This window comes from Colletotrichum godetiae, assembly GCF_030913485.1.
Source record: "Colletotrichum godetiae strain CBS 193.32 chromosome Unknown BDP55scaffold_15, whole genome shotgun sequence".
NCBI lineage: Eukaryota > Fungi > Ascomycota > Sordariomycetes > Glomerellales > Glomerellaceae > Colletotrichum > Colletotrichum godetiae.
Genome location: NW_026851263.1, coordinates 397,078 through 422,483, shown reverse-complemented (window position 1 = coordinate 422,483; position 25,406 = coordinate 397,078). Strand labels below are relative to the sequence as shown.

The 25,406-nt window shown below is 52.9% G+C and overlaps 9 protein-coding genes across 9 annotated transcripts; 4 read left to right on the top strand and 5 right to left on the bottom strand.

Moving 5' to 3' along the window:
• Window positions 1–541: 541 nt before the first annotated feature.
• On the bottom strand, window positions 542–1,432 carry BDP55DRAFT_727360 (uncharacterized protein; the record flags this gene model as incomplete). The annotated part of the gene is made up of 1 exon (XM_060579296.1): window positions 542–1,432. One exon carries the CDS (start codon window positions 1,430–1,432, stop codon window positions 542–544), a length of 891 nt encoding a protein of 296 aa, XP_060431112.1.
• A 1,148-nt stretch (window positions 1,433–2,580) lies between these two features.
• BDP55DRAFT_740671 (heterokaryon incompatibility protein-domain-containing protein) lies at window positions 2,581–3,741 on the top strand (the record flags this gene model as incomplete). Its single annotated transcript, XM_060580424.1, has 3 exons — window positions 2,581–2,606; window positions 2,684–3,251; window positions 3,374–3,741. 3 exons carry the CDS (start codon window positions 2,581–2,583, stop codon window positions 3,737–3,739), a joined length of 960 nt encoding a protein of 319 aa, XP_060431111.1.
• Window positions 3,742–7,759: 4,018 nt separating this feature from the next.
• Window positions 7,760–9,115, bottom strand: BDP55DRAFT_660013 (uncharacterized protein). Its single transcript, XM_060574587.1, has one exon. The coding sequence runs from the start codon at window positions 9,012–9,014 to the stop codon at window positions 7,917–7,919; it is 1,098 nt and encodes a 365-aa protein (XP_060431110.1). The 5' UTR covers window positions 9,015–9,115; the 3' UTR covers window positions 7,760–7,916.
• Window positions 9,116–12,363: 3,248 nt separating this feature from the next.
• BDP55DRAFT_630608 (uncharacterized protein) lies at window positions 12,364–13,366 on the top strand (the record flags this gene model as incomplete). The annotated part of the gene is made up of 2 exons (XM_060572173.1): window positions 12,364–12,369; window positions 12,455–13,366. 2 exons carry the CDS (start codon window positions 12,364–12,366, stop codon window positions 13,364–13,366), a joined length of 918 nt encoding a protein of 305 aa, XP_060431109.1.
• Window positions 13,367–13,909: 543 nt separating this feature from the next.
• On the bottom strand, window positions 13,910–15,127 carry BDP55DRAFT_549675 (uncharacterized protein; the record flags this gene model as incomplete). Its single annotated transcript, XM_060568950.1, has 3 exons — window positions 13,910–14,071; window positions 14,135–14,982; window positions 15,043–15,127. The coding sequence occupies 3 exons, from the start codon at window positions 15,125–15,127 to the stop codon at window positions 13,910–13,912; spliced, it is 1,095 nt and encodes a 364-aa protein (XP_060431108.1).
• A 237-nt stretch (window positions 15,128–15,364) lies between these two features.
• On the bottom strand, window positions 15,365–17,667 carry BDP55DRAFT_92468 (fungal-specific transcription factor). The gene is made up of 3 exons (XM_060581320.1): window positions 16,859–17,667; window positions 16,366–16,803; window positions 15,365–16,310 (listed from the first exon to the last, which is right to left on the bottom strand). The coding sequence occupies exons 1-3, from the start codon at window positions 17,560–17,562 to the stop codon at window positions 15,461–15,463; spliced, it is 1,992 nt and encodes a 663-aa protein (XP_060431107.1). The 5' UTR covers window positions 17,563–17,667; the 3' UTR covers window positions 15,365–15,460.
• Window positions 17,668–18,031: 364 nt separating this feature from the next.
• BDP55DRAFT_92389 (uncharacterized protein) lies at window positions 18,032–19,096 on the top strand. Its single transcript, XM_060581319.1, has one exon. The coding sequence runs from the start codon at window positions 18,147–18,149 to the stop codon at window positions 18,726–18,728; it is 582 nt and encodes a 193-aa protein (XP_060431106.1). The 5' UTR covers window positions 18,032–18,146; the 3' UTR covers window positions 18,729–19,096.
• Window positions 19,097–21,449: 2,353 nt separating this feature from the next.
• On the top strand, window positions 21,450–22,869 carry BDP55DRAFT_727355 (uncharacterized protein; the record flags this gene model as incomplete). Its single annotated transcript, XM_060579295.1, has 4 exons — window positions 21,450–21,690; window positions 21,764–22,226; window positions 22,286–22,353; window positions 22,415–22,869. 4 exons carry the CDS (start codon window positions 21,450–21,452, stop codon window positions 22,867–22,869), a joined length of 1,227 nt encoding a protein of 408 aa, XP_060431105.1.
• A 129-nt stretch (window positions 22,870–22,998) lies between these two features.
• BDP55DRAFT_727354 (FAD binding domain-containing protein) lies at window positions 22,999–24,927 on the bottom strand (the record flags this gene model as incomplete). Its single annotated transcript, XM_060579294.1, has 1 exon — window positions 22,999–24,927. The coding sequence occupies one exon, from the start codon at window positions 24,925–24,927 to the stop codon at window positions 22,999–23,001; it is 1,929 nt and encodes a 642-aa protein (XP_060431104.1).
• Window positions 24,928–25,406: the final 479 nt, after the last annotated feature.

Below are 25,406 nucleotides of genomic sequence, written 5' to 3'. Positions count from 1 at the left end.
CCCGGATTTGGCACGGCCGTGAGCTGGTTCCTGTTCTGGGCCAAGTTCGATAACTCTTTGTGCTGTGATCTGTCAGAAGAATTTCTCCCTGTCCGTGAGTGCATTCGTAGGTTTGAAAGTCTCGCCAGAGTTAACTTCAAGTCTTTTTGAAACCCGAGATGGGATTCGGCAGATGGACAAGCTTTCCCTTCCCTTGACTTTGGCTGAGTTTGGGGGCATCGGCAAATTGTCAATATTAAACTGTAGCGAAAACGCTTAGTGTAGTTGACATCAATGTTAAGACCGTCTTCCTTGAAGATACACGGTTTGCTAGTAACATTGTATCGAAAAGCCTGCCAAGTCGAGCTTCAACTCTACTGCCATTTTTCTCATCAGCGAGATCGTTTTCAATTACCTTGGCCAACCCATACACGTACTCCCATCGCCAGGGCCGTCCTTACTGCCCATCACTACCAAATACCGCAGGTGGACTTTAGAATAACACAGAATTACGCCCATCAGAGACGAGTAGCTTGTGTAGCGTAGTCCAGGCAAAGACACATCATCGAGCCCCTCTCAGGACTTCAGTCTGAATAAGCCACTCAACGAAGCGCACAATGCCCTTCACCGCAAGCCTAGCCACCGTATCACCCCCCTCCAACTCCGCATTGAAAGAACACACAACCAAAGACGTCGGCCTCGTCTTCCTCGGAATCGTCTCCAAGCACTCCATCAAATCCTCCTCATCCAAACCCCCCGGAGAAGGAAACTCGTTCACCCTCCCCAACGACTCATCCAGCACATCCAAATCGAGATGAACATGCGTCCTCTCAAATCTCCTCCGATCCAACAACACCCCAAGCTCCTTTGCAAAATCAACTTTCCTCTCCGCGTCACCCCAAATAACATCCACCCCGGCCTCGGTCACCGTCTTCCTCTGCAGCTCAGACACGTCCCTCAGCCCACAATACGCCACCCTCTCAAGGCTCAACGGCTTATGACCCGGCACAGAGCCCATCAACTTTTGCCAGCTCAACCCGGCCGCCATAGACAGCGCCATCGCATCAAGGTACCCATTTTCGTTTGTCGAGGGTGTATCCAGATCGTCGTGCGCGTCTATCCACAGGACATTCAAGTCAGGGACGGTAGCATTGAGACCGGCTGCCACGGCCGTGCTAGCGTAGCAGTTTCCTGAGAGGACGAGCGGGAAGGAGTTTGCGGCGACGGCTTGGGAGACGGCGGTGGATGTGCGGCGGAGGAGTTCGAATGTGCGGCCGATTTCGCCTTCGAAGTCGTCTACGGGGCCGATGTTGATGAAGCGGATTGGGGTGAGGGACTCTAGTTTGTCGGCTAGGTTGTGGGAGAGGATGCGGTTGGGGCCGGTGCCGACGCGGTGGTTGGAGATGCCGACGTGGTAGGGGGAGACGATGATTGTGATTGAGGTGTAGGACATGATGTATGGTTCAGTCTGATGATGCCTGGGGAATCTTTATAGGGCGACGATATGTCAGCGGTGCTTTTATGTGTCTGCTTCATCTTGGTTGGGGTTTGGGACTAGGTTTATGTACTACGTCGATGACTCGGCGTGGCTTTCCTCGTCGACCAGAAGTGGCATTTCTTTCCCGCGATCTTCTGGTCCCACTCCCTGCGCTGTGACCGATCGTTTTTTGAAGTACGGAGTAGCCGGAAAACATTTCACGCATTACCAAGCAGCTCTGTGAGTCGATCCGTCTTGGTGGTACTATCAGTAGCATCAGCGAGGCCTTGGTGAGCCCCAACGCCGTGGAGTAAAGACGATGTTCGTGGGCCAACTAGGAGGTGTGACCGAAGCCGTACGCCTCTCTGAGTCGCGATCAATATTACGTCACATCCATGAATGGGCGCGCATTCAGAAACATCTACTTAGTCTCTCGACCATCCCCCGCCTTGGCGATACCCCGGTGGACACGATGCCGTGGCGCCGCGGCATGTCGTCCTTGGTGGAGAACTCCGGCACCGGCATCGGCCCCGCTGTGGCCTGATACCATTTTCATGTTCTCTCCAGGCCCAACCTTCGTCTTTCATCAAGATACGAGACCTCAGTGTCACAGCCTCACAGTTCTAGATCCGATTCGCTCGCTCAGAAGTACCCATGCACCTCAAGGTGGAGGTGTAGTTGCCTTTTAGAATGTACGCCTTATGTTTGCGTCGGTTGGAGCTGTTAGTCCGCAGGGCCTGAAATGCTCTGACTTGACTGATTGGGGTGTTGGTGGTCTCCCTCTGATCAACCAGTGTTGGAACCCATGTTATATCATCAACAGGAATAATAGGGGTATCACCAGCTCCGCATCTATGCCAAGTCGAAGGGACAACTCCTGAAAGCTGGACAGTCCTCTAGTTTTCCGCTCGAAATCCCCTCGAAATGTCCAACTGTCTTCCCTCCCCGACTTCAGGACTTCTTCTGTTAGCCTTTATTCTCGAATTGAGATATTGACGCAGGAAATCCTATCTCTTGAGAAAGTCTCATCATAGTGCCATACATATAAACGCCGTTGCCTACAACAAAGCTTGACAACCATTTCATTCGAGTCCTTGATCTTCTCCCAAGTCCTAGCCAAAGTGATGATCTTGAAGCCCGCCTGCGTACCGTACGTCTTGATGACAACCCAGAATACGAGTGTCTCTCATACTGCTGGGGAAATACGACCGAGAAGCGTGAATTCAGAGTTCTTCCAAACGAAGGACACGGCACAGAACCTCGCAACCTGAGCATCGAAAAGAGCTTGTATCATGCCCTGCTTGCCCTCCGCCACCCGGCGGAACAAAACACAGTTTGGGCAGACGCTGTCTGTATCAACGGGACAGATGACATTGAGAGAAGTAACCACGTTGCTTACATGGGCCCCATCTACTGGAATGCAGCTCGTCTCGCGATCTGGCTGGGAGATGATCCGAGAGGTCATGCCAAGATGGCCTTTGACGCCATCAAGCCGATCTCGGAAGGACATTGGAATAAGAAGGCAAGGAAAAATCTCACTCGCACGGATGTTGACACTTTTGACACCGCATCATGGAACGCTGTTGCCGAATTGTATGCGAATTCGTGGTTTCGACATGTCTGGGTACAACGAGATCTCGGCCTCTCTCGAAAGCCCTTTTCTACTGGGGAACAACTGGCCCAATCCGTATATTGGACGTGTTTGGTTTTGATATATGGATGGATCGCAACAATGACGCTGGCGACCGCATCAAAGATCTCTTCATCAAAGACGCTACCGCTGTCAAGAACACGCGTAAGCTTTGGCTAGATTACGGACCAGCGACACGCTCAGGTTGGCTTCAAGGTGAAGATCTCAAGAGCCACATCAGAAACACGCCGTTGCTCCTGCTGTTGACGAATGGCATCTGTTGCTAGGCAACCGATCCTCGTGACCATATCTATGGGTTTCTTGGACACCCTTCATCCAGAAAGCGGCATGCTTATGGAGACTCTGGAAATGAGGATTACATGGTCAACTACTGCGAGGATACAAGCGATCCTCCAATATTGGTGGCAGATTATACCAAGCCAGTCGACGAAGTTTTCCTCGAGGTACCTCAAAAACTACTACAGCGACACGAAGACCTTCGGCCGCTTGGGGCTGTATTTCATACTGAAGACTCCTTACGATTCAACCTCTGGGTGTCCCTTTGGGACGGCGCTGGAGAACATTTCTCCGCGATCGGAGTTATACCAATGCAACATGGCACAAAGATTGGGTACTCGCACCAACCCATGTGAGAGTAGGCCATCGAGAGCTCTCTATTGTAGGAGCAGTGGTCGCCACTGTCTAGACGAGTACTATATGGACGGAAGGGCTGATCCAAGAGAGTAAAACCGACTTCCCGTATGGGGCGGACGTTGTGCGTTTGAATACAGGGCGCGGAGGCTAGCTTAATTCACGGAGTGTGGGCTTGAGTGTTGAGGGCCAGATATTATGCGACCAGGGGACAAGATTGCCGGTTTTGCAGACGGCTTTACTCCCTTTGTGGTTCGCAATGTTCAAGGGTCGGCACACAAGCTTGTAGGGGCGTGTATAGTGTCTGGCTGGTCAGATGGGAAGCTCAGTAACATGCTGGAGAAGAGTACTGACATACAGCATTTCACAATCATCTAGACTGGACGGAAGTAGACATCGATGATTTTATTTGAAACACTTGATCAGTAGCTCCATGTTGTTTAGGGTCTACGGAATGCTTCCTTGAGGAGTGTATTCTGTTCTCCCATTTATGAACCAGGCTCGTCATTTCCCTTTGCACCTTCCTTCACCATTCCCTCCGGTCCTTTCTCCTTCCATGCCACCAAAATTAAGATAAACCCTCGGCACGTGATGCCAATGTTTGTGGTCATTCACATTTTCCCATTCTCTTTGCAGTCAATATCAGAATTTTCCCACCCCTACATCTTTTCCCAGTCAAACTCCCATGCGTCACAATTCTTTTTTCCACTCTCCCAGCTTCCATTTAAAGTTTCCACACCCTTTGTCACCAGTCTCGGCTGGAATTGTCCAACATGGATGCCATCTTCAGCACCGAAAGGGTCGGAACTGCTTCTTTCATTGCAAGTGCAGGCCTCCCTTGACACATAGGCACGGCCTATTATTTTCCTTCCAAAGAGACCTGTTTCAAAGGTCAGTTGAGCTACCTCTTGCGTCTTGTCCTGTGAAAATTAATAACGTTGTGGAAGCAGAAAAGCAAGTTAGCTTGCCTTGCACAACTGGAGTGCCTTGCGGCCTCCAGCGATTAGGCAGACTATGCCAAGATTAACGACGGCTACTAATCCCGACTACGATGTTCGACTGCATGGATTTTCTTCTTACGGTTACATCAAGAATGGTATGGAAATGAATCACGAGACACGAATTCACAGTCGGTGGGTTTCCGTTTCCTTCTACCACTGGCGCTGCAAAGTTTTGGAAGTACAGGTCCAGTAGGTTCACTCCTCCAAGTCTCTAATTTGTTATGTGTTCTGTCCAATGGAAGGCTTGGTGATATTCCTGCCTTCAGCCGGTCTACCATGTCATCGTTTGTTCCCAGTCCTATACCACAGTCGCCTTCATCACGAACAAAGCATCTTGCGTCATGATATCTTTTCTAATATATCTTACAAATTCTATCCTCAAACTGCCTCAGCAAACAAGAAAGGTCCCACGCGACGGGACTCTCCGCCATGCACTCCAACCACACAAAGACAGTTGTTCGAATAATACTCCTCTCGATCATCAGGACTCTTTTTTTTGGACTGTAGGATGGTTCTGGACTCAAAGCTACTGGCTCTGGCTTGGGCCTTTGAGCCTTCCATCATATTGGGGTTGCTCCGACCCCCAACACCAGGGCCTGTAACTTTGAGTCTGATCTATGTTTTGATATCGAATGCTGCTTCAAATGGCACTTTTGGCCACGATTGCGTCTTCTCGCCACAAGAGCCAATTCAAAGAGAAGCTTGGGGGTGAGTTTGGAACATCAGGGGACATCGGACCGTTATTGAGAACAAACGTCGAAGACTGGTACGATGTCCCCTCCATTTCCGTCTGCGTGCTCACCCCCGAAGACGCTGTCCTCGATTTAAGGACACAAAAGCTCGAATACTCAACCTTTTACTCCTGCTCCCCACTGCTATCAACTGCTCGCTGCCATGACATGTGGAGGTCGGGGGAGAAGGCTTTTCAGATATCGGCAAAGAGAACGTTTCAAACACCCTATTTCCTACCCCAAGATTTCAGACTATTCGTCTTCACCCAATGCGCCTCGTCTGTATCTATCGCTAATCAGGGTACAGAAAGGCACCCTCTTCCAATTCAATCATTTGCCCGAAAGATTTGGGTGAGGCTAAACCGCGACTGAGACCTCGAGGGTATTCCTCTTTCTGGATTCTTGGGGCTATCCCATAACCACCTCAGAGTCTCAGTTGTGAACCTAACCTCACTCAGGTCCTCCTGGCGGGGCTTCTGGGTCGAACATGGAAGGCTTGAAAATCGAAAATTACGGAAATGATGTTCAAATCTGCTCCAATCACCACTCACATTTTCCAAGCGCAAATTTGCGTTGTTCCGCCGAGCCTAAATCAAAATTGTTTCCAAGCCTATCCGCTTGGATGATATTGGGATCTCCGCAGCAACACCATGAACGCTCAAGATGATCATGGCCATCACGGCCAGCAGCCCTTTCTCGGCCAACAGGCTCATGTTTCTCAGCAGCTTCAGCACGGCTACCGGCCCCAGCCCGGCATTATCCCTGTCGTATAGTCACAATAGGGGCATCGACGTAGGTAAAAGAGAACGGTTATCTATTGAAAGTAGGAAATGAGCACTAGGTTCGCTCTGAAATAGAGAGTGAGAGCGAGTGTGGTCCTCGGTGATTATGTAACCGAGGTCACGTGACGTATGGTGAGGTCACGGATGGTTGAAGCCATCACGACAATCCCGTAAGCATCCATTACTGAACTCCAACATCTCCTTTCAATGTCTGCGGTACTAACTAATGTCGAGAAGCCTCTCCGACTAGCCAACAACAGCCACAAGGTCCAAAGCATTGTCGGAGATCACATTGGTCTTGTTGTTCGAACACACAAATGCTACAAAGACTTGTTCAAAGTTCAGACGAAAAACAATGGCTTTAGCCTTGTACTATTGCAACAGCTCTGGGACACGTCAACCGCATCTTCCCATGCTGACCATGGGTGTCGGGCATCTTATCCACTTGGAACCATTAGGTTCCAACTGTCCGCACCTGCCGGTTGTCAGGTCATTCACAAACCGACTGGAACGCAGATGAAGGAAATATGTTCTTCCAATTTTGAATATCCAGAAAGCTCAGCTCGAAGAAGTCGAAAACATTTTGCTGCCCCTCGCTATAGCCTACGTACCTGGGCTGAGTCCACCAGCCGATTTCCACCTCGAGGCCTGGCCTGGCCTCGGGGCGATTTTCCTTTCCGCCTTCCAACCTCTCGAGTGAAAGACTCGAGGGGCAATTTTCAAGCCCTTCGACATACCGAGGGTCGCGGCCTTGTCTTACACTCAGGGTTTCTCGGCTCATTTTCATCATCACGTCGGTCTGATGAATGGTATAAGAGGATACAACGTAACGACCTTCTCAACCATTGCAAAGGCCTCCTCGACTCCCACCTATCTCGATGAAAGAAATGGAGTTTTCGAGGTAAGAAGATAGATTATTTACTATTTCTCTGCTGTCCCTCTACCCCTTTACCTCGAAAACTTCATTTCCCCAATCACAATCTGTTGGTATACACGTCAGCAATCATGGACCTCCCCGGTGCTCAAGGTCATCAAGGGGCTACAATATTCCGGAGCCGCTTCCCGTTGTCGAGTCTGGTCCTGGTGAGGGATATTCAATGGGGTTTGAAGATTCTGGACTCGGACTTACATATAAACCCCTCCATTCCTCAGTCCTCCACAGCTGTGGGTGGGGGGTTCAGGAGGACGCCTTTTGCTACCAGACCACAACATCAAGGAAGCTATATTCCCTTCGATCAATAAGGTTCCCGAACTTTCAGTGAGCCCTGAAGTTCTGGACCTGAACTTGGGGTATGGATGGATTGGGATAGGGAACGTTTCTTGGATTGCCAAGATTGGTGCAGAGTGGTTAGGTATCGGGACTCGCAGCATCGAGTCTTTTGTAATAGAATCTTGGAAAAGCAGATTCAAGACAATGCAATTTGAGAACAGAACCCTCGCTTCAAGTAAAGGAACAAAGTCTGGGAATGGTGACGCAACAGTGAATCTTGTATCTCATCCATGCTTTGATGACTGCAGCCCACCACATCCGGAGTCAAGTCAAGTCCATGCCACATAATTGTCACTTATCAAATGAACATGCTTGTTCCTAGGTCTAATTGAACTCTAAATTGGGAATATGGTATCAAAACTTTTAAAACACAATGCTCTATGGTACCCGACGCATTACTTGGCGCATCTGGGATCCGAATCCGCTCCGAAGTCCTTGCAAACCTCTCTTCCAAGCGCCTTGAGGTTCTCAACAACCCACAAACGCTGGTTCGAGAAAACAAAGACCTTGCCCGGGGCGAACGCAAAGTTGTTTGACGTCTCGCCCAAGTGAATCTTTCCAAGCAACACACCCTCGGGGTTCCAGACATGGATTCCGTCGCCGCAGCCGCCCCAGACGTTACCGTCGATATCGGCGTGGACGCCGTCAGGGAAGCCATTGTCCGCATACGCAAACACGCGCTTGTTGGCGAGCTTCTTGTTGTCGATAATGTCAAAGGCGTAGATGGTGGCCGGGCCGGATAGGTTAGGGGCGGTGGTGATGGCGCCGGTGTCGGAGACGTACAGCGTCTTGCCGTCAGGTGAGAACTCGACGCCGTTGGGCTGCTGGAAGCCGTCCGCCACAACTTGGACTGTGCCAGTTGATGGCTCGAAGCGGTAGACGTGTGTGGGAAGCACGGATTCAGGTCTGAATTTCTGGAAGAAGCCGTACTGGGGATCGGTGAACCAGAGGTCTCCTGTGACGGGGTGCTGACGAACGTCATTGAGCGAGGTGAAGTTGCGGCCGTTGAAACCGATGATGAGAGGCTCCGACTTGTTGGTGTTGGGGTCGACGGCGAGGAGCTGGGAGTTTCTCGTCAGGTCGCCCTGGTCGCACCAGACCTGCATGGGCGGCGTGGCGGCCTGGTCTGCGCCGGGCGGGTAGTATGAGCTTCCGCCGTTGGCTTCGGTGAGGCCGTCGAATTGGGTACTTCTGACGGAGAAGTCGTTCAAGTTGAGGACGGTGATGTTGATGTTGTCGGTGGGGTTGTAGTTGGAGGAGATGTACAGGGAGTTGTCCTTCTTATTGTAGATGCCACCCTCGTGGAATGCTTCCCAGTCTACTTCTACGATCTTGCGGGCTGTAGCGTTGGGGCCGAGGACGTCTGCAAAGGCGGGTTGGTATGCCAGGAGTGAGATTGCCGGTGTGGCCAATTTGGCGCCGGCGTTGATGGAAGCGAGGTAGCCTGCGCCTCCTGTTGCCAGGGCGTGGAGGTCGACGTTGATGAGAGACATGTTTGCGACTTGGAACCAGAGAGCGACTTGCTGGGAAGAGGAGCAGGTCCGGGGATGAGTTGCCGCCGCTAAGACTTATATCATCAAAGAAGTGAGTGAAGTCACAACGCTAGAGGAAGCTTTGGCAGTGGCAGCGGGATGGGAAGCTTTTTAATGGTAACTGCAACTCTGTGCCCATCTTGCATCGGTTCGTCCGCGACAAGCCATCAGGCTTGGCGTCTATTAGTTCATAATAATATCCCACTCTACTGGAACAGGGACCTTAAAGCTATGACGTTTTGGATCACACGTTAGTTAGGGGCCATGGTCTCTGTCGGAGCTGCCCGTGTAACCGTTACTGGTAATAAGTAGCGTCGGCCGGTAGTTGAGCTGACACCGGGCGGATGGTATTAGCTGGTATTCGTACGGGCAGCGGACTATGCGGGCAGCCGAGATGATAGTAGAGCCGAGCGAGTCGTGGGTACTGGGCAGTAGAGAAGGCAGTAAAATTTGATGAAGCCAAAAATGTCTGCTCTTTGGCTTGGCACTATGGGACCATTCCCCCGCAGAGATGGGCGCATCCCTGGCAACTATCCCTGACTTGCGAGCCCAAAACACCAACGGGATGAAGTCCGGCTTCGGACGTCGTGGCCTCGGTGGATCTCCGCGAGTCGTTTCTCTGGTTCACGATGAAGCACTACGACTGTGTATGTACTGCGGACAATTACCGGAAGTTTTCCCTTCTGCCTCTTGGCTCTGGAGTCTGGAGACCTGTCAACCAGGGCTCTGGGTTGCGCTACTTTTGCTTCGAGAACCCTTTTGGTGTTGTTTAACTCCGGTGCTCCTAGAATAGAGCCGTACGAGAGTCAGAGGTTGATGACGGTGCGGAGACGCCAGAGAACGCATAGAAGACTAAGACAGGAACGGCGATCGTCTTTAGGGGCTGGTAGGGCCGATCTTGGATGGTTGCGGAGATGATGTAACTCTAAACCCCACAAACAAGCTTATTGACAGCCACCCTTCGCCCGTATAGCATCGTACGGCATTGGACTGGTGGTTTTCTAGAAGTGGATGAGGTACTTTGTAGGTATGGTCTACAGAGTACTGGCGCATAGTCTTGGCTGCAAAAGATTTTGTTTCGTTCATCCCAAGTCCCCCTGACTAGAGCAAACTCTGTTCAACTTGACACACGATAGATGTACGCTGGGCCACGCCATCGCAACTCCGGATGTTGATGGGCACCCACATGGGATGCAAGGCAGCGAGAGATTGGGCGTGGACGGGCCCGACAATGCGGTAGGCACCATCCGTAGATAGTCGGGTGGTACGAAATTTGGGCTGTCTGGTGAGGATTCGCATAGTAGCAGAGAGTGTATGAGGTCTTTTTTGGGACGAAAAAGGGCCGAGCAAAGAGTGCCGGAGGGAGACCACCTACCTATGTTACATGACTCTGCTGACGACGGTGGACCGTTTCAACGGCCTGTGCTTGGCTTGGCGTGCCAATTTTGCCCAGCCGAGTTGTTGACTCGATCTCCGACGGCGATTTTGAGGGAGGTGTTGATGGACGAGGAGGAAATTTCTGATCGGCCGAGAACAGGCCAACAAGATAAGGGCAAGCGGATAAGTTCACGATACATGTAATTGCGCTGAAGAAAACGTCGAAAAGGCAATGACTGATATGGTCCTGGCATAATTGCGGCTTCTTCGCCGACGGAGTACAACAATATCGTGAGGTGCGGCTCTATCAGCCAAGATTCAGTCGGCAATCGGTTGTCTTAGGTCTACCCGTCTCGGCAATGGCTTGATGCACGCCAAGATGATCTTCGGCAGGATTGTTCCTTGACGATTGGATCGATTCTGTCAGTATGTTTGAGCCGGCTTCCCGGGTTTGAGGCATTGTAACCTCGCCACGTGAAGACGGCTTCATGAGCTATTGGCCAACCCGGCTCCAAGCATCGTTCACAAACAACAGCGGTCACGTGGGAGTTTGGCATATCATTAACAAGAGAGGGTCTTTACTACTTCCGCATCGGAACGCACGGCAACCGTTTGTGCCGCAACGCTACCACACCTGAAGATTGCCGATGGTGCTATGCATGAACATCAAAGATTGGGCAAGAGCAGCCTGAATACGCCGATGCTTATCCTTCCCATCCCAAAAGTAGGATCAAAGCCAGTCGTACATGAATGCAATCAAGGCCATCCCGGGCCTACAAAGTTGTGAGGTTGTCGACGGCATCGGCCTCGGGCCGAAGGCCACGGACTCGGAACAATTTTAGGAGATGCGGATAATCTTACTCCTACATCTCAATTAAGAGTAAAGAACACACAGTTGAAGTTGATGTTCTTCCGACAGCTGTAATCGATGTTTGTAGTGTTTAGTCAGGATGGTTGTTCGTGTTGCCCAGCAACTGCCAACTACGTTCACATGGCTCAGGAGGATGATTAACCTTCGACCACCATTCGCTCAACTACGTGTATCTTGGACATCAGTCACACGTTGGCTTGTGAGAACAAGACCAGAAGGACTGGAGAAAGTCCAATTTCCCAGGTCAATTGACTGCATAACTACTTCGTGATGATTCATTCACCCTCGCCTTATTACCTGATCGACCTGTTGAGGCAGCTTTGCCTAGTTCGACTTGGGCTCATGTCAGACTGACAGAGACAGCCACCAGGGCAACGGCACCTGTCTCCGGACAAAGAAAATAAACATTCCAAGCAGTCCCCAGATGCGTCAGGAGAGATCCACAGAAGCCAGATAAGTGAGAGATCAAGTTGGGGTAGGTGGAGGGTCAGCAGCGAGGCTTCACATGAGGTAAGGTAGATGGGCATCCTCCAGGTCAGGGGAGCACGTGATATCTTAAATAATAGACCAACCAGAGGTGCCTATCGATTTGGTGACTAATACAAGTGCAAGGCTAGCGTTCTTTGTGAGGCCATTCAGAGGTGGTTGTCCACCTCACTTCTGATATTCCACCCAGCCACGTGTGCCCCTGAATAACCTCACCTCCTCGATCACAAGATGCGTATTCCATCTCACCACTCAGCCTCACTTTATTCAGACCACTGCTGCCTTGTCCTTCATTCCAGCTTCCTGCCTGAATAGAAAGGAGCGCAACAGTTAGCCCTAACCACGGAAAGTCTCTTGCCCTGCCTGCCTACTGCCTTTCGACCGCCCAGCTCTTCCACCTAATCCTTCTGATTCCTTTCTCACTCACCTTCACACTCCCACTTTCTTCTCTTTTCCACACACACGCCACGCACTTTTTTCCACTCACAAACAACTCTCACAATCGCAATTACAAGCAAACAACAAAGCAACCCATCACCAACCAAGAATTCCAATTCTTCACTCACCACAGTCAAGATGAAGGTATGTCTATGAATTTTCTTCCCATGTATCAAATCCCAAAAAGTCAGACGCGTCGTTCCGGAAGCTCATAAATATTTTTATCTAGTCTTACATTGCCATCACTGCCGTCGGTGCCATCATTGGCGCTGCCGTCAACGGTATGCCCGTTCTGGACAACCAGGCCTCTGCCAGCGTCTTGAACGCTCAGATTCCCGCTCAGGCTGGTGTCGCTGGCTTCAAGCACAACATCCGCCAGGATGGTGGCTTCGGTGGCTCTCAGCGCATCGTGAGCTTCGGCTCCAAGGGCCCGGTCGTTCACCAGACTACCAGCACTTCCTGCACCAAGACTGCCGCCGATGGTCACAAGCAGCCCATCGTCACTACCATGAGCAAGTGCACCACTTTCTCGGTCAACGAGGCTAGCCTTGGCCTCACTGGCATCATGGAGATGTGCGCTGGCATCAAGAGCACTGTGAGCATGGACATTGGCACCAAGACCACTCTTGAGCAGGTCGACGCTCCCATCGTTACCGCCCCTTACATCACCTCCGCTCTCTCTATGGAGATCGCCACCTCTGCTCCTGTCGAGCAGACTACTACTCAGGGGATGAACGAGCGCATATCCAGCTGGTGCGTCACTGCGACTCGCAGCGATGGCTCCAAGCCACACCTCTGCACCGTCTCTGTGGACTACGAGCACCCTGATCCCACCCGAACCTTCGTCTACACTCCCTTCTCCGGTCCTACCCCCACTGAACCTACCTTCTTCCTCACCACCCTGAGCGAGGACCCGGCCATGCCCTTGAGCGCTCCCGTCTACACTCCCTTCGCCAACGCTACTAGCTCGGAGCCCAGCTTCTTCCTCACCACCTTGAGCGAGAACCCTAAGAAGGTCGCTCCTTCTGCTACCTCATCCACTGAGGACGTCGAGATTGGTCTCCCTGTCATCACTCGTGTTTGGCCCGCTGAACCCGTCGAGACTGAGACTCAGACTGTCGTCGTTACCGCCGGCGTCTAGGTCTCACAATACTTTACACTCATGTGATCTCAACACCTTTTGAAGTTTGGAAACGGAACTAGATCGGTGGATTTGGGGCACACTGGTGGAGGATTCATTTCATTCATAGGAGGCTTCGGATTCGGGAAGGTTTGGGTTTGGTAACAGGCGTCAAAGAGGATTCAGGTCAATGGGTCATTCATTCTTCATTGTGGTTAAGCTTCGACGAGTATCAGGTTGTTGTTCGTCGTTGGCAGCTATAGGCTGCTTATATGGTGTGACAAAGAATACACTGGCATTGCAAACTATCATATTGCTCTTTCTCTTTGTGACTTTGTGTGACCTGTGATCTCTTCCAGCCCGGCCTATCTTATTCACGCCCCCCCCCCCCCCCCCCCCCCCACACACACCGCCCACAAGGCCCTACGACAATGAAACCATTGGGGGAAATCACGATGATTCTTTTGATGTTTTGAATTTCCTCAATAGAGTTTTCTTATTTGTATTCCATCATCTAACCCCTTGATCACGTATGATTACCTAGTACCAGAGGACCCTATCGTTCTATTCTTCTCTAGGCTTTAATTTCCTCAGCACCTTCAACGTCGACGAAGTGCCCAGAACCTGCCTCAACAGCTCTGGGTAGTCCCACCCTAGCGCCTCAGCAGCCAAAAGCGTTAGACTCGCTTGGTCATCTCGCCCAGGTCGTCCAGGACCGGTCATGTTCTGTGGGAAACATTTGTCAGAAGTCTTCCCATTTCCATCGAAGTTTTCACCAAGCAAACTTACCGGTTTCATGTTTACGTCAAACAAGGCAAAGTCAGATCCAGGAGCCTCTGAAAAACGTCGTACATCGATTCGGATGGGAGCCGCGACACCCAATACCCTTGCTGCTGCCTCGCACTCCCTCGCTATCCGTCCATATGCAGGATCCTCCTCCTCCTTCTTTGTTGTCACCCTCGAGTTGGCAGTGACCGCTACCACACCATTGTAAGGCGCAATTCCATCTTGATGATTGAAGCGTGTGACGATAGGTAAGGACCAGTAGTCTTCCTTCTCTCCATTCGGAGGCATCACTGTGATTGTGGCTTCTTCGCCAGAGAGGTACTCTTCCAACATGATGCTCGGCGACTCTTGAAAGAGAAATTTGGTGTGAGCGGTGAGATCCTCTAGATTTTGGCAGACTCGAACGCCGTGACTTCCCCGTCCGCGAATGGGCTTTGCGACGATCGGAAATGGCAGGCTGAACTGCTCAAGCCTTTTCCCCGCTGCTGGATCAAAGTGTGTTGTCCAGGAGCGAGGCATTGTAAAGCCGCCGATGCTGCGGAATAAGTTGTTTACGAATTCCTTGTCATCGTACTTTTCAACTACGAGAGGCCCATGCCCGATAACTTTGAGTGTATCTTGGACGCTTTCGAGGGACCCGGAAGTCTGGATTGGATGAGACGCAAATAAGATTGTGTTGGCCCAAAGATGGGTGGCTCCCTTCCTGACGGCGTCCAGGATCCCCTCCTCGGTATCCGGAAAGCACCACTCGGTATCTTCATCTGGTGATGGTGCTGAGACTGGAGTGATTGCGTCGCCAGACTTGCTGGCTTGGAGATTGAAGGCGATATCGGCTCCCGAGTCGCGGTATCCTTGAACCTGTTAGCCGGTGCTAGAGCAGAGATTATTACATGGGTGGCCAAGGTACTAACCGCCAGGTTTCATCGGCTTGCGTACACCATTGATGACAGGAGGATCTATGGCTTGGTAAAGCACAGCGACTCTTTTCGTCCCCATTGTATGTGCGTTTCTCGACGAATTCCTGTGTGAGATAACGGGACACAATCTACGAAAATGGATGTCCACGATGCGGGGTAATTGAATTGCAATTCGTGGGGGATACTTGATTCCGAGGGGCTTGCCAAGGGCGTTCATCATTCAAAATATGAGGTCGCTCCTGCCAATGCTGAAGTTGATATGCTGATGTTCACGTCAAATGAGATTGGACTTCTTGCCAGTATTAAGGTGTTGATGGTGCGAAGTTGTAGACGGAGTAGTCCGTCGGAGCAGTCCGTCCGTCTTAAACCCGGCCGGGAACCGGCAACGCACCAAGCACCTGTGAACATCACCTCATGTAGTGCCGAACATGTCCCATAGACTAGGGAAAAGCTCATCGATGTCGGGCACGCTCGTCGACACGTACTCCTGAAGCTCGGGCATGTCTACGGGCTGCTCGGAAAATTCGGCGCTCGAGCTGGACGTGGCAAGCTTCTCAATGACCTCGGAGTACTGTGCGATACACAAGTCTCCCACGTCCCAGGCTTTTTGGCGATGGACCTGAAGCGCATTGATGAGGTCGCGTGCTAGCTTCAACGACATGCTCTGCGCCAGACCGCTGACGGTATTCTCTGTCTCTAGAGCGCAGCGAAGAAGGAATTTGGTGGTGGACGCGAATGCGAAGGTTAGAAGGGGAAGCCAGTAGTCGCCAAGTTGAGGGTCCTTGAGCTCTTGAACCAGAAGGACAATCTCCTCGGCAGCGCGTCGAACTTCAAGATAGCAGCGCATGGGGATCGAGGACGTGTGATCGGCGTTAGCTGCTTTCTCAGCGTCTAATTCCCACTTCCGAAGCAATAGTCTGATGTAGAGATACGCAAGACGTAGGTTCGCTGAGCCTGGTATATCGAGACTCTCGCCGCCACGGATAATCCTTCGCCGTAAGTTGTTGTCGAGTGAGTCCTCCCATTGCGTCAGCAAGACCTCCAGATCCCATGGCCCGGTGGTTGAATTCTTTTCAAGATCGTAGATGCGCTCTAGGTATCTGTCGAGGAAGCGGGCCAAAGCGACGAATGCCAAGTACACAGACGTTGCCTCGCAGTCGATTGGGTTCGGTGCCGAGCCGCAGAGCTGATCTACTGTGGGAAGGGAAACGTCGTGCTGGCCGCTCCTTAGCTGCGGGGGCGTGCCATACGCCAGACTCGACCTGGGCCATTCATTAGCTCAAGAGCATTGCGCTCACTTGTTGTGTTTGCACATACCACTTATCATACACAAAGATGGCCCACCAAATCTTTGTTCTCAATAATTTCTCGGCTTCTGGGATATCCCAATCGGAAGAGTCTCGGTTTAGGCCGAGCGAGTGAGCTAGAGAAATAGCGGAACCAAGCTGAAGGCCGTTCCCGATGATTGAAGTCAATGGCCGGCCAGAGATGTTCAGAAGGATGGCGAGCAAGGTCGAGATGCCCGGTGATAGGTGGATCTCCGAATACAGAGCATCATTGGCCTGGTTCCAGATGAACCTTGTGTCGGGGCGGTGTTGGGTGACGAGGTTGGGGGACTGAGCCCAGTAGGTCATTGTATGCGCGTAAAGCGAGGACAACAAGGCTGGGGAGATGTGCCTTCTGTCTTCGACGAACCGCTTCTCAAAGGACTGTCTATCCAACAAGGGGAAACATCGATTTGGCTTTTCAAAGAACCTACGGGCACAAGTCAGGTGACGATGCGCAACATAGGATTTTGGGATTGTCCTACAGCTCAACTACATCGGGCAGCATGGGCTCGAGCAGCTTCTCAATCATCTGGCACTTCAAGAATGCTGGGTTCCGGTCGTCAGGAAGACCAATGGGCTGCTTCCTCACCGTGGTAAAGACAACCGGTTTCCGTGTGCCACCTCCATGGTCTTGCCGTGGACTCGTCACCGAGATCCTACTTCGATTCAAAACAGAAGAATCATTAGATAGGTAAGTTGACAAAACTTGGGTATCCTCAATGTCAGCTGGTCCCACAATATGAGCCTCATCCTCTCCTCCATCGCCGATGGGTTCCGGATACCGTTTTTCATGGGGGGAGAATATGGGAGGATGGCCATCTAAGGAATTTGAAACACGCCGGCCTGCCTCGGCTAACGACAGTTGGTTCGTCTCGTCGTTGTACTGCAGCTCCGAAGAGAACGTCTGAGACGGAGGCTGCTGCGGCGGGGACGGGCGGTGGCCTAGGTCCTTTGACCTGCTGGTTTGCGCGCTCCTCCAAGCAGACTTCGGCCGCGGCGAGGCTCCACCGGGGGCCGGCGGGAACTCGCATTGTGTTCCGTGAGCTCGGCAAGTCAGACAGGTTCCTCCATTCTTGTCGACGTTACACCGGGACTTGCGTTTCCGGCAGGCCAGGCAAGCCGGGCGAAGGTGAGAGCGGTAGGGGCGCTCCGAGGGCAAAGAGCCGCTGTCAGCCTCGGACGTCATGATTTTGGTGTTTGACTTGTCTCTCTTACGGAGTCGAGGCAAAGTAAGACGAGTGACATTCCGACTTGGCCTTGGCTGTTATTGTGACTTATGCTTATCTCGAGGGGTTCGTCGTGTTAATGGTCGTTTTCCGCGGTGAACTTGCAACTTTCCCGAGGAGATGTCTACGCTTATCTAATCGATAAAGATAACGCAAAGTCGTATCGATAACGCATCTCGGGAAATCGGACAGTGACTTCCCAAAACCTCCAGGCCACCACTTCATTTCTGAGGTCAATTGAGGCATCAATCTCCCATCCACCATCTCTACAGCCAGCATCATCTTTCACCATGTTCTTCCAAATACAAAGGTAACAAGTGATTCCGCTTCGTCAATTTCCTCTGGTCAAGGTGCCATCTACTCGCATGGAGGGTACCTCTGCAGCTTGCAACAACGATGGACTGAGACGCGATACTACACCCGAATCAGCAGCTCTGCAGCCTTCGAAGGCGCCGCTACAGACGAAAGCAAAGCTGTGATAGATCAATTGGGCAGGCTGGCATGCTCTCATACCACTACACGGATTGAGAAAAACTCGATCTCGATGATCCTTCATTTTCTCATCCATCACGGAATGCGACCAGCCTGTGGCCTGTGGAAAGGTGCCGGCGTGGTCCCAAAGTATGCTGTCCACGATGTAACTGCAACTCTAGGGGAGGATGCAGCCAAAATCCTAGCGACTCGACGTCGACATAAGCATGGGCCAGAGGAGCTCCCTCGATCCTGGATATCGACTTCGCCGTTCCTACGTAACCAGTCCTTCGTAAGAGTGACAAGTTACTGCATTCGTCGGCTTAACGCGAAAAACTTCCGTTGCATACGTTGCTCAAGGGCACCTCGTCTTGTGGTCGCCGTACACTGCAGTCGTAAACCTGGAGATGTGGATGGCCTCTCCTACACTGGTCGATTTCTGCGAGCATCCGGTCAGATCCCTTGCGATTTGAGATACGGTCCCCCCGAAGCTATCAAGGTCATCCCTGAAGACGACAGTCAGATGGAATATCTCTTCGCCGGCATGGTAACCCCTCCTGTCATCTCTCGTAGGAGGAAGTCTCTGCACCCTACCCCCGCCGCCAGGCGTCAAGGCATCTTTCCAACAACATCAACGGCAAGCAACGACTACTAATGCATCACACATCACCAAGAGCAAGCTTGGAATCGACGGCTTGAGGTCGAGCCTGCAATATGTCACACCCCGAGCATTAGGTGTGTAGTATCACCACGGTCGCAAAGGGTAGTTGCCGTGCTGCCAGGCATGGACGCGTTTCTAGCACCGCATATCACCAGTCCACCTTCTGCGATGCGCAGGGGATCGACGTCTGGAACCCCGAGTGGAAAAGAGGAGATGGATACTCCACGTACATTTGACTGAATATTTGTCTTTCGACCGCATGGCGCAAACGTCGTGGAGAGTTCTACTCCCGCCGGCACGCCGTTCTAGTCATGTACATGGAACGAATCCTAGTCTACCTATAGCATGGGCACTGCTAGATGCTCAGCAATAGGCTAGCTGTCTTTCAACACGATGGTGTCATTTTCATGAGCTGATGGAAAATTTCTCCCTTGGAAGGGACTTTTGCTCGATACCACTCATGCCAATGATCTTTTGGTTGCAGTAGTCCGAGTGACCAGGCTGTCGAGATCGTGGTACGGGAAGACCTGGTCGGGCACTTGAGAGAATTAGGGATGCATCTCCATGAGGATCTGAAACGCCCCCCAGGACCGTACCGTTACATTTGTGATCTTCACGACCGAGGCTCAGCAATCAGCGCTAGAATCATTGCATACAGGTTGCAGCCTTTACCAATACGCTGGATTCTGATCCCAACGCAGGAAAATTGAGGTTGGGCCGAATTGAGCAGTCACTCCGCCTTTGGAATAACGGAGTCGTCTCCAGAATCCCGCTGCCGATCACGATCGTCGAGGAGCAAATCGAATGGGGCAGAAAGATATGAGAGCCAGCGTGCCAGCCTCTGTGCCTCTCCAGCACCTTGAGCCCTTTCTGGATGGCATGTGAGTATGTAGGGGCCTGGGAGACTAGGGACCACGGGACGAACATGATAGCGGCGTGAAATAAGTGATTCATCTGCTGGATATCTCACCTGCAGCATCACACAGCGCATTTGAAATACCTCGAGGGTTAACGCGTCTGCAGCATGATGACTACCCATTTCCAACCGGGTCGCAGCTGGCATAAATAGGAAATAAGACCGAGGCGAAGCAAGATCGGGGATCGGCCGCGATGGAGGCAATATCCACTCGCCGTATCCATAAGCCGACGGATCGCCGTGGGGCCCTGAACAATAGTCCGTATGCTGGAGCTCACTTTCCTCAGCATTTCCCTGCCTTTTGGCAACGACAGGTCGAGCATGAATCCTGCAAAATCGACTTCGTGTCCACCAAGGAACCCCATGACGCCAGACAAGCGCATGGGTCAGTTGTTCGCTGCAGCACGGCGCTGAAAGGCAGGCTGACGGGAGCGTTCACGCGTGGACGAGAGTGAGACGAGTCATCTGTGCCGTCGCCTTTTACCGTTCACCAACGAACGCAACCGGGAGTTACCACTATTTGCCGTCTCCAACCTCGGCCGCGCAGCGAGAACGAAGGAGGAGGAGGCAAAGAAACTTCCGCGCTCGGGCAGAATTCGCTGAAGATTGAGGGCAACAAGGTGGGAGAGGAAACACCCAAGGCTTGGTGTATTTGCTTATTTCCAGGACATGACCAGTCTCTCTTCAACAAAGTGATCAGATGGCTGCGGTAACCTTATAGCCCCATCGACCACGCGGGGTCTAGACCAATGAAAGGCAGAAATTGGCTTCTGATGCTGTGCCGCCTCCGTCATACTCCAGCGTCTCATCAGCGTGAATCAGAAACTTGCCTTTCCTACCCCCGTCGTTGTCGGCGGAGAGGAAAGGGATTCCAAGGAAGCACTCATCGAAGCATCCAAGGCAACGCCAGGAATATGTGGCCAGCAAGCTGCGGCACGGGTCCGATTCGGGCCTAGGACAGGACGGCTTCCAGGATGGTGGAGAAGCTCAAAGTTACAACTGTTGCGAGCCGTACCCTGCTGCGACGAATGGGAAGGGAAGCCAGTGCCCGATCTCCCAGAGGACCGAAGCATGACGACAAGGCTACCCCATGTTCATCTCAAACTCTCTTTCCACGATCATTCTAGAACACGACGTTTCATCCAAGCTGAATTAAGAGGCCCCCTTCGTGTGGCTGTTCAACGCCGTTGAGGGGGGCTTGATGGACGCTTGAAGGGGCCGTCTTACCACCATCTCATCGTCCCACTGGTCCAGGTCCCCCTCGTGCTAGTCAACCAAGCCAACTTTAGCCAACTTTAGCGTCCGACAATGGGACGCACCGGCAAGTGTGAGCCCCGAGAGAACGTTCTCCGCATGTTTAGGATGCGGCATGGTGGAAACCATTACCACAGAAGTAACGCAAATGGCAAAAAAAGAGGCGCAAATATAGCCCTGTTATGCTCGTTCCCGACCACTCACGGCAGATGGCATTTGATTCTTGGCCATGGCCTGATCATGCCGCTGGAGATCTTAATGTTCAACCCCCCGGCTATTATCAAATTCTTCTTTTCTGCCTTCCTCCGGACCCTCCCCCCTTTTCGCCATCACACAATGGGGCACCTGGGGACGTGCCAAGTCGGGATTTATTAAAGAAAGAGGGGTCCCGCAAACTGCCAAGATAGGGCCGCGGCGGGTTCTGCGATAATAATATTCTTTTGGCCTTTGGGTTCGTTTCCTTCTCACAGCGAGCGCGAGAAGGGATTCATGATCCTGTCGTGTCTTGGCCGTGGATCGGCTCAACTTGCCCTCGACGACTCACAATGTCCGGCCTCGTCTTGGCCGCCGAAGGCGAAACAACACACAACGTGACGGCCGAATATCTGGCGGAAGATTCTAGCGGCACACTCACAGGCATCTCCATTGCCTTTGCCATCTTGACGACCTTTTTTCTCGGCCTGCGACTATACGCCAAACGGTTTACTGCTGGCGGGTATGGCTTGGACGACTATTTCCTGGCGGCCGCCTACGTGGTGGACCTAGGGATGTGCGCCGTCGGCATCGGTAGGTTTTCTGCCCAGCGTGGAAATGGCGTGGTTTTCGAGGTCCGAACTCTCGACTAACTCTGTATCATCAGTCATGGTTAAGGTCGGCGGTGTTGGGCGTCACGTTGAATTCGTCGAGGAGTTTCATCCAGCCCTCCTGACCGGGTGGGCGAAGTGCATCCTCGCGTTCGAGATCATCTACTTCACGTCCGTGGCGCTGCCCAAGATGGGTATCGTGTGCCTATACCTGCGCGTATTCAACTGGAAGGGGGCCATGCGTACCACCGCCTACTTGCTTCTCGCGACTCTGGCCGCGACGAGCTTCTCATTCATCATCACGGCGTGCTTCCAGTGCCAACCTATCGAATTCTGGTGGGACCGGACGATTCCCGGCGGAAAGTGTGTCGACGTTCAGGCCTTTTTCCATGCACAGAGCATTCCGGGCTTCGTGCTGGACTTTTTCATCATGACTTTGCCGCTGAAAACTATCTGGGACCTGAAGCTGCCGACGCACAAGCGCATTGCCCTCATCGGCATCTTCATGATCGGCAGTTTGTGAGTTGTCCCGTTTTGGTCAGAAGAGGAAGGTGGCCCTGAGACTAACATGTTCACAGTGGCATCGTTGCCAGTATTATCAGAGCCGTCATTTTCTTCAGTAACTCTGCCTTTTCGGACCGTACATGTAAGTGATTCTCAATATTAATGTCCTCAATGACGTGCCGGTATATTAACCCTCTAACTAGGGGCATCCGTCGGTCTCGTCGGCTGGAGTATCATCGAAACAGGAACATACATCATCGCTGCCTGCCTCCCTCACCTCCGACCCATGATCTCACACTACACGCCGCCATGGCTCAAGTCCATGGTCCGCAAGACGATATCTCAAGCCAGCAACTCCATGTCCAAAGTGACCAACTCCAAGAACCACACACAACCGCGACGAGGCGACGATGAGGTGGAGCTCACTGCGCGATCGAAGAAACAGACAGTGGATACAGAGAGCGATATGGGCGGAGACGAGGAGCGTGGATACGCCGGAGGGATACGATCGCCAGCATCAGGCATGACTGTCGAGGTGCGCAAGTCGGACGACTTGGTCAGCGGAGAGTGGGCTAGGCAGGGCCAGATCCGAGTGACGACAGAAGTCAAGATGGAGAGAGTGCGAACGTCGGCTTTTCTGAAGGGACCGGACTCATGAAGCTTAAGTACCATACCAAATGTTTGATAGTAATGATATCCACTCCATTTGAATGTTGACAACTCAAGACGTTCATCGCGCCCGATCCTATTTCATTACAAGTATCGACTACACCTCACACTGCGACCTTTACAAGTACGACTTTGGCCCCTTGACCTCTGCTGGCCCCAAGAGCTCATCCGCCATCCCGCGTCCCGCTGCCCTGCCAGAGAAGATGCAACCTCCCAAGAACGTGCCCTCCAAGCTATTGTACCCATGAACACCACCGCCGCCGAAGCCAGCTGCCTCACCAGCCGCATACAGACCAGGGAACTTCTCTCCATCTGCCTTCATGACGTTGCTCTCCAAGTTCGTCTCGATGCCGCCCAACGTCTTGCGCGTCAACAGATTCATCCGCACGGCGATCAGCGGGCCATGCTTGGGATCCAACAACTTGTGCGGCGGCGCGATACGACTCCTCTTATCCGCCCAATACGTCCTTCCGTTATTGATGAGCATAGCCTGCGCGTCCTTGGAGTAGGCGTTATCAAACTGCCCGTCGCGGATCTCAATCGTCTCCTTGATGTCCTCCAGGCTCAGCACCGGTCCGCCGCGCTCTCGCTGCAGCTCGTTCATGCCCTGAACCAGATCGGCGAGGTTATCTTTCACCACAAAATCCTTGCCGTACTTTTGGAAGTTCTGCACGGGGACGGTGCCCTTTTTGCCAAAGACGCGCGTGAGAAGCTGCCACATGCTCTTGCCTGTGACGTCCGGGTTCTGCTCCGAACCGGAGAGCGCAAACTCGCGCGCGATGATGCTCTGGTCGAGGATGAACCACGTGTAGTCGTATCCCGTGCTGCAGATGTGCTTGAGCGTACCGAGGGTGTCGGTGCCGGGGAAGAGGAAAGGCGGGAGACGCTTGCCCGTCGCGTCGAGCCATAGCGAGCTCGGCGCCGGGAGGACGCGGATGCCGTGGTCAGGCCAGATCGGGTTCCAGTTTTGGAGGCCTTCGGTGTAGTGCCACATACGGTCGCGGTTGATGACGTTTGCGCCGACGGTTTCCGCGATGCCGATCATGCGGCCGTCGACGTGGGCTGGGACGCCGACGACGAAGTTTTCGGGGACTTTGGGGCCGAGACGATCGATGGGCCATGCTGCTTTGACGGCTTCGACGTTTCCGCCGATGCCGCCGGATGTTACTGCCACGGCGGATCCCAAGATTTCGAAATCACCTGCGATATCGCGGTTGGACTTGACGCCGCGCTCAGAGTTGTCGGGAGCGAGGACCTTTCCGCGAACGCCGATGGCGCGACCCGTCTCGTCGGTGATGATCTCGTCAACACGGTGTCGGAACCGGAACTGTATAACACCATTCTTGGCCGCGCGCCTCACGGGCTCCTCAAAGACTCTCACGACCTCGGGTCCCGTACCCCAGGTAACATGGAACCGCGGCACCGAGTTGCCGTGTCCCTCTGCCATACCCGCTCCCCTCTCGGCCCAGCCGACGTTGAAGAGGAAGCCCATGCCCCTGGCTTTCACGTACTGCTCCATCTCGTCCGAGGCAAAGTTGACAAAGGCCTCGGCCCATCTCCTCGGCCAGGTATCCTCCTTCTCGCGATCAAACTGCGCGGAGCCAAACCAGTCCCGCATCGCAAGCTCCCTCGAATCCTTGATGCCCATCCTTCTCTGCTCCACCGAGTCGACGCAAAAGATACCGCCGAGCGACCAGAACGCCTGGCCGCCTAGATTCGCCTCGTTTTCCTGGTCGATGATGATTGTCGGCACGCCGCGCTCCGAGAGCTCAAAGGCGGCGACGAGGCCGGCTAACCCGCCGCCGACGATGATGGCGGGCCGCTCGAGGAGCGCCTTCTTCTTATCTGCGCTCATTGCGGCGAACGTCGGACCTGCTGTGGAGGGGGAGCCGTGGGAGGGTTTCGCGGGGCTGCGGAGGAGGATGTGGCGGACGATGAGCTTGAGGAGCCAGGCGGAGGCGCCTAGGGCTGCGAGGGTGGCGAGGGTTTGGGTTGGCGTTTGGGGGAGGGGGAAGATGTCGCGCACGTTTTGCAGTTGAGGCGCCATGGCCCTTTGGGTTGAGTGTTGCTGGAGAGGAAGAGAGGGCTGTCTGTCAGCTTTATGAATGAATGAATAAACTGAGGTGGGTGAGATGGAGGTCCGAGGTGGTTGGTCGGGGATGTCAAGGTAGTATCTTGGCGGGCTGGGCGGACGAATTGCCTGATTATCGGGTCACTGGAGACTAAAAGGAGGTGTCCCGGCCGATTGGAGCTGTCTTTACTGAGCTCGCAGAGCACGCAGATTGGCTTATGGGCGTTACGACCTGCTTGAAAGAGGCACGAACGTGATTGTATATGGCGGGATGGCTGTCTCGACTGCGGGGGACGGGCGGGTCCTATCTGCTTTTGGAGCTTGGGTGCTCTCACTGTTCTGGTCCGACGGCGTGAAGTGAGGCGCAGGGGGGGCAAAGTCCGCGGAAGGCCGATCTGCGACGCCGTCTGTTCCGGCGCGCGGGAGCTCAGGGAATGGTGCTGGAGGATCGGAAA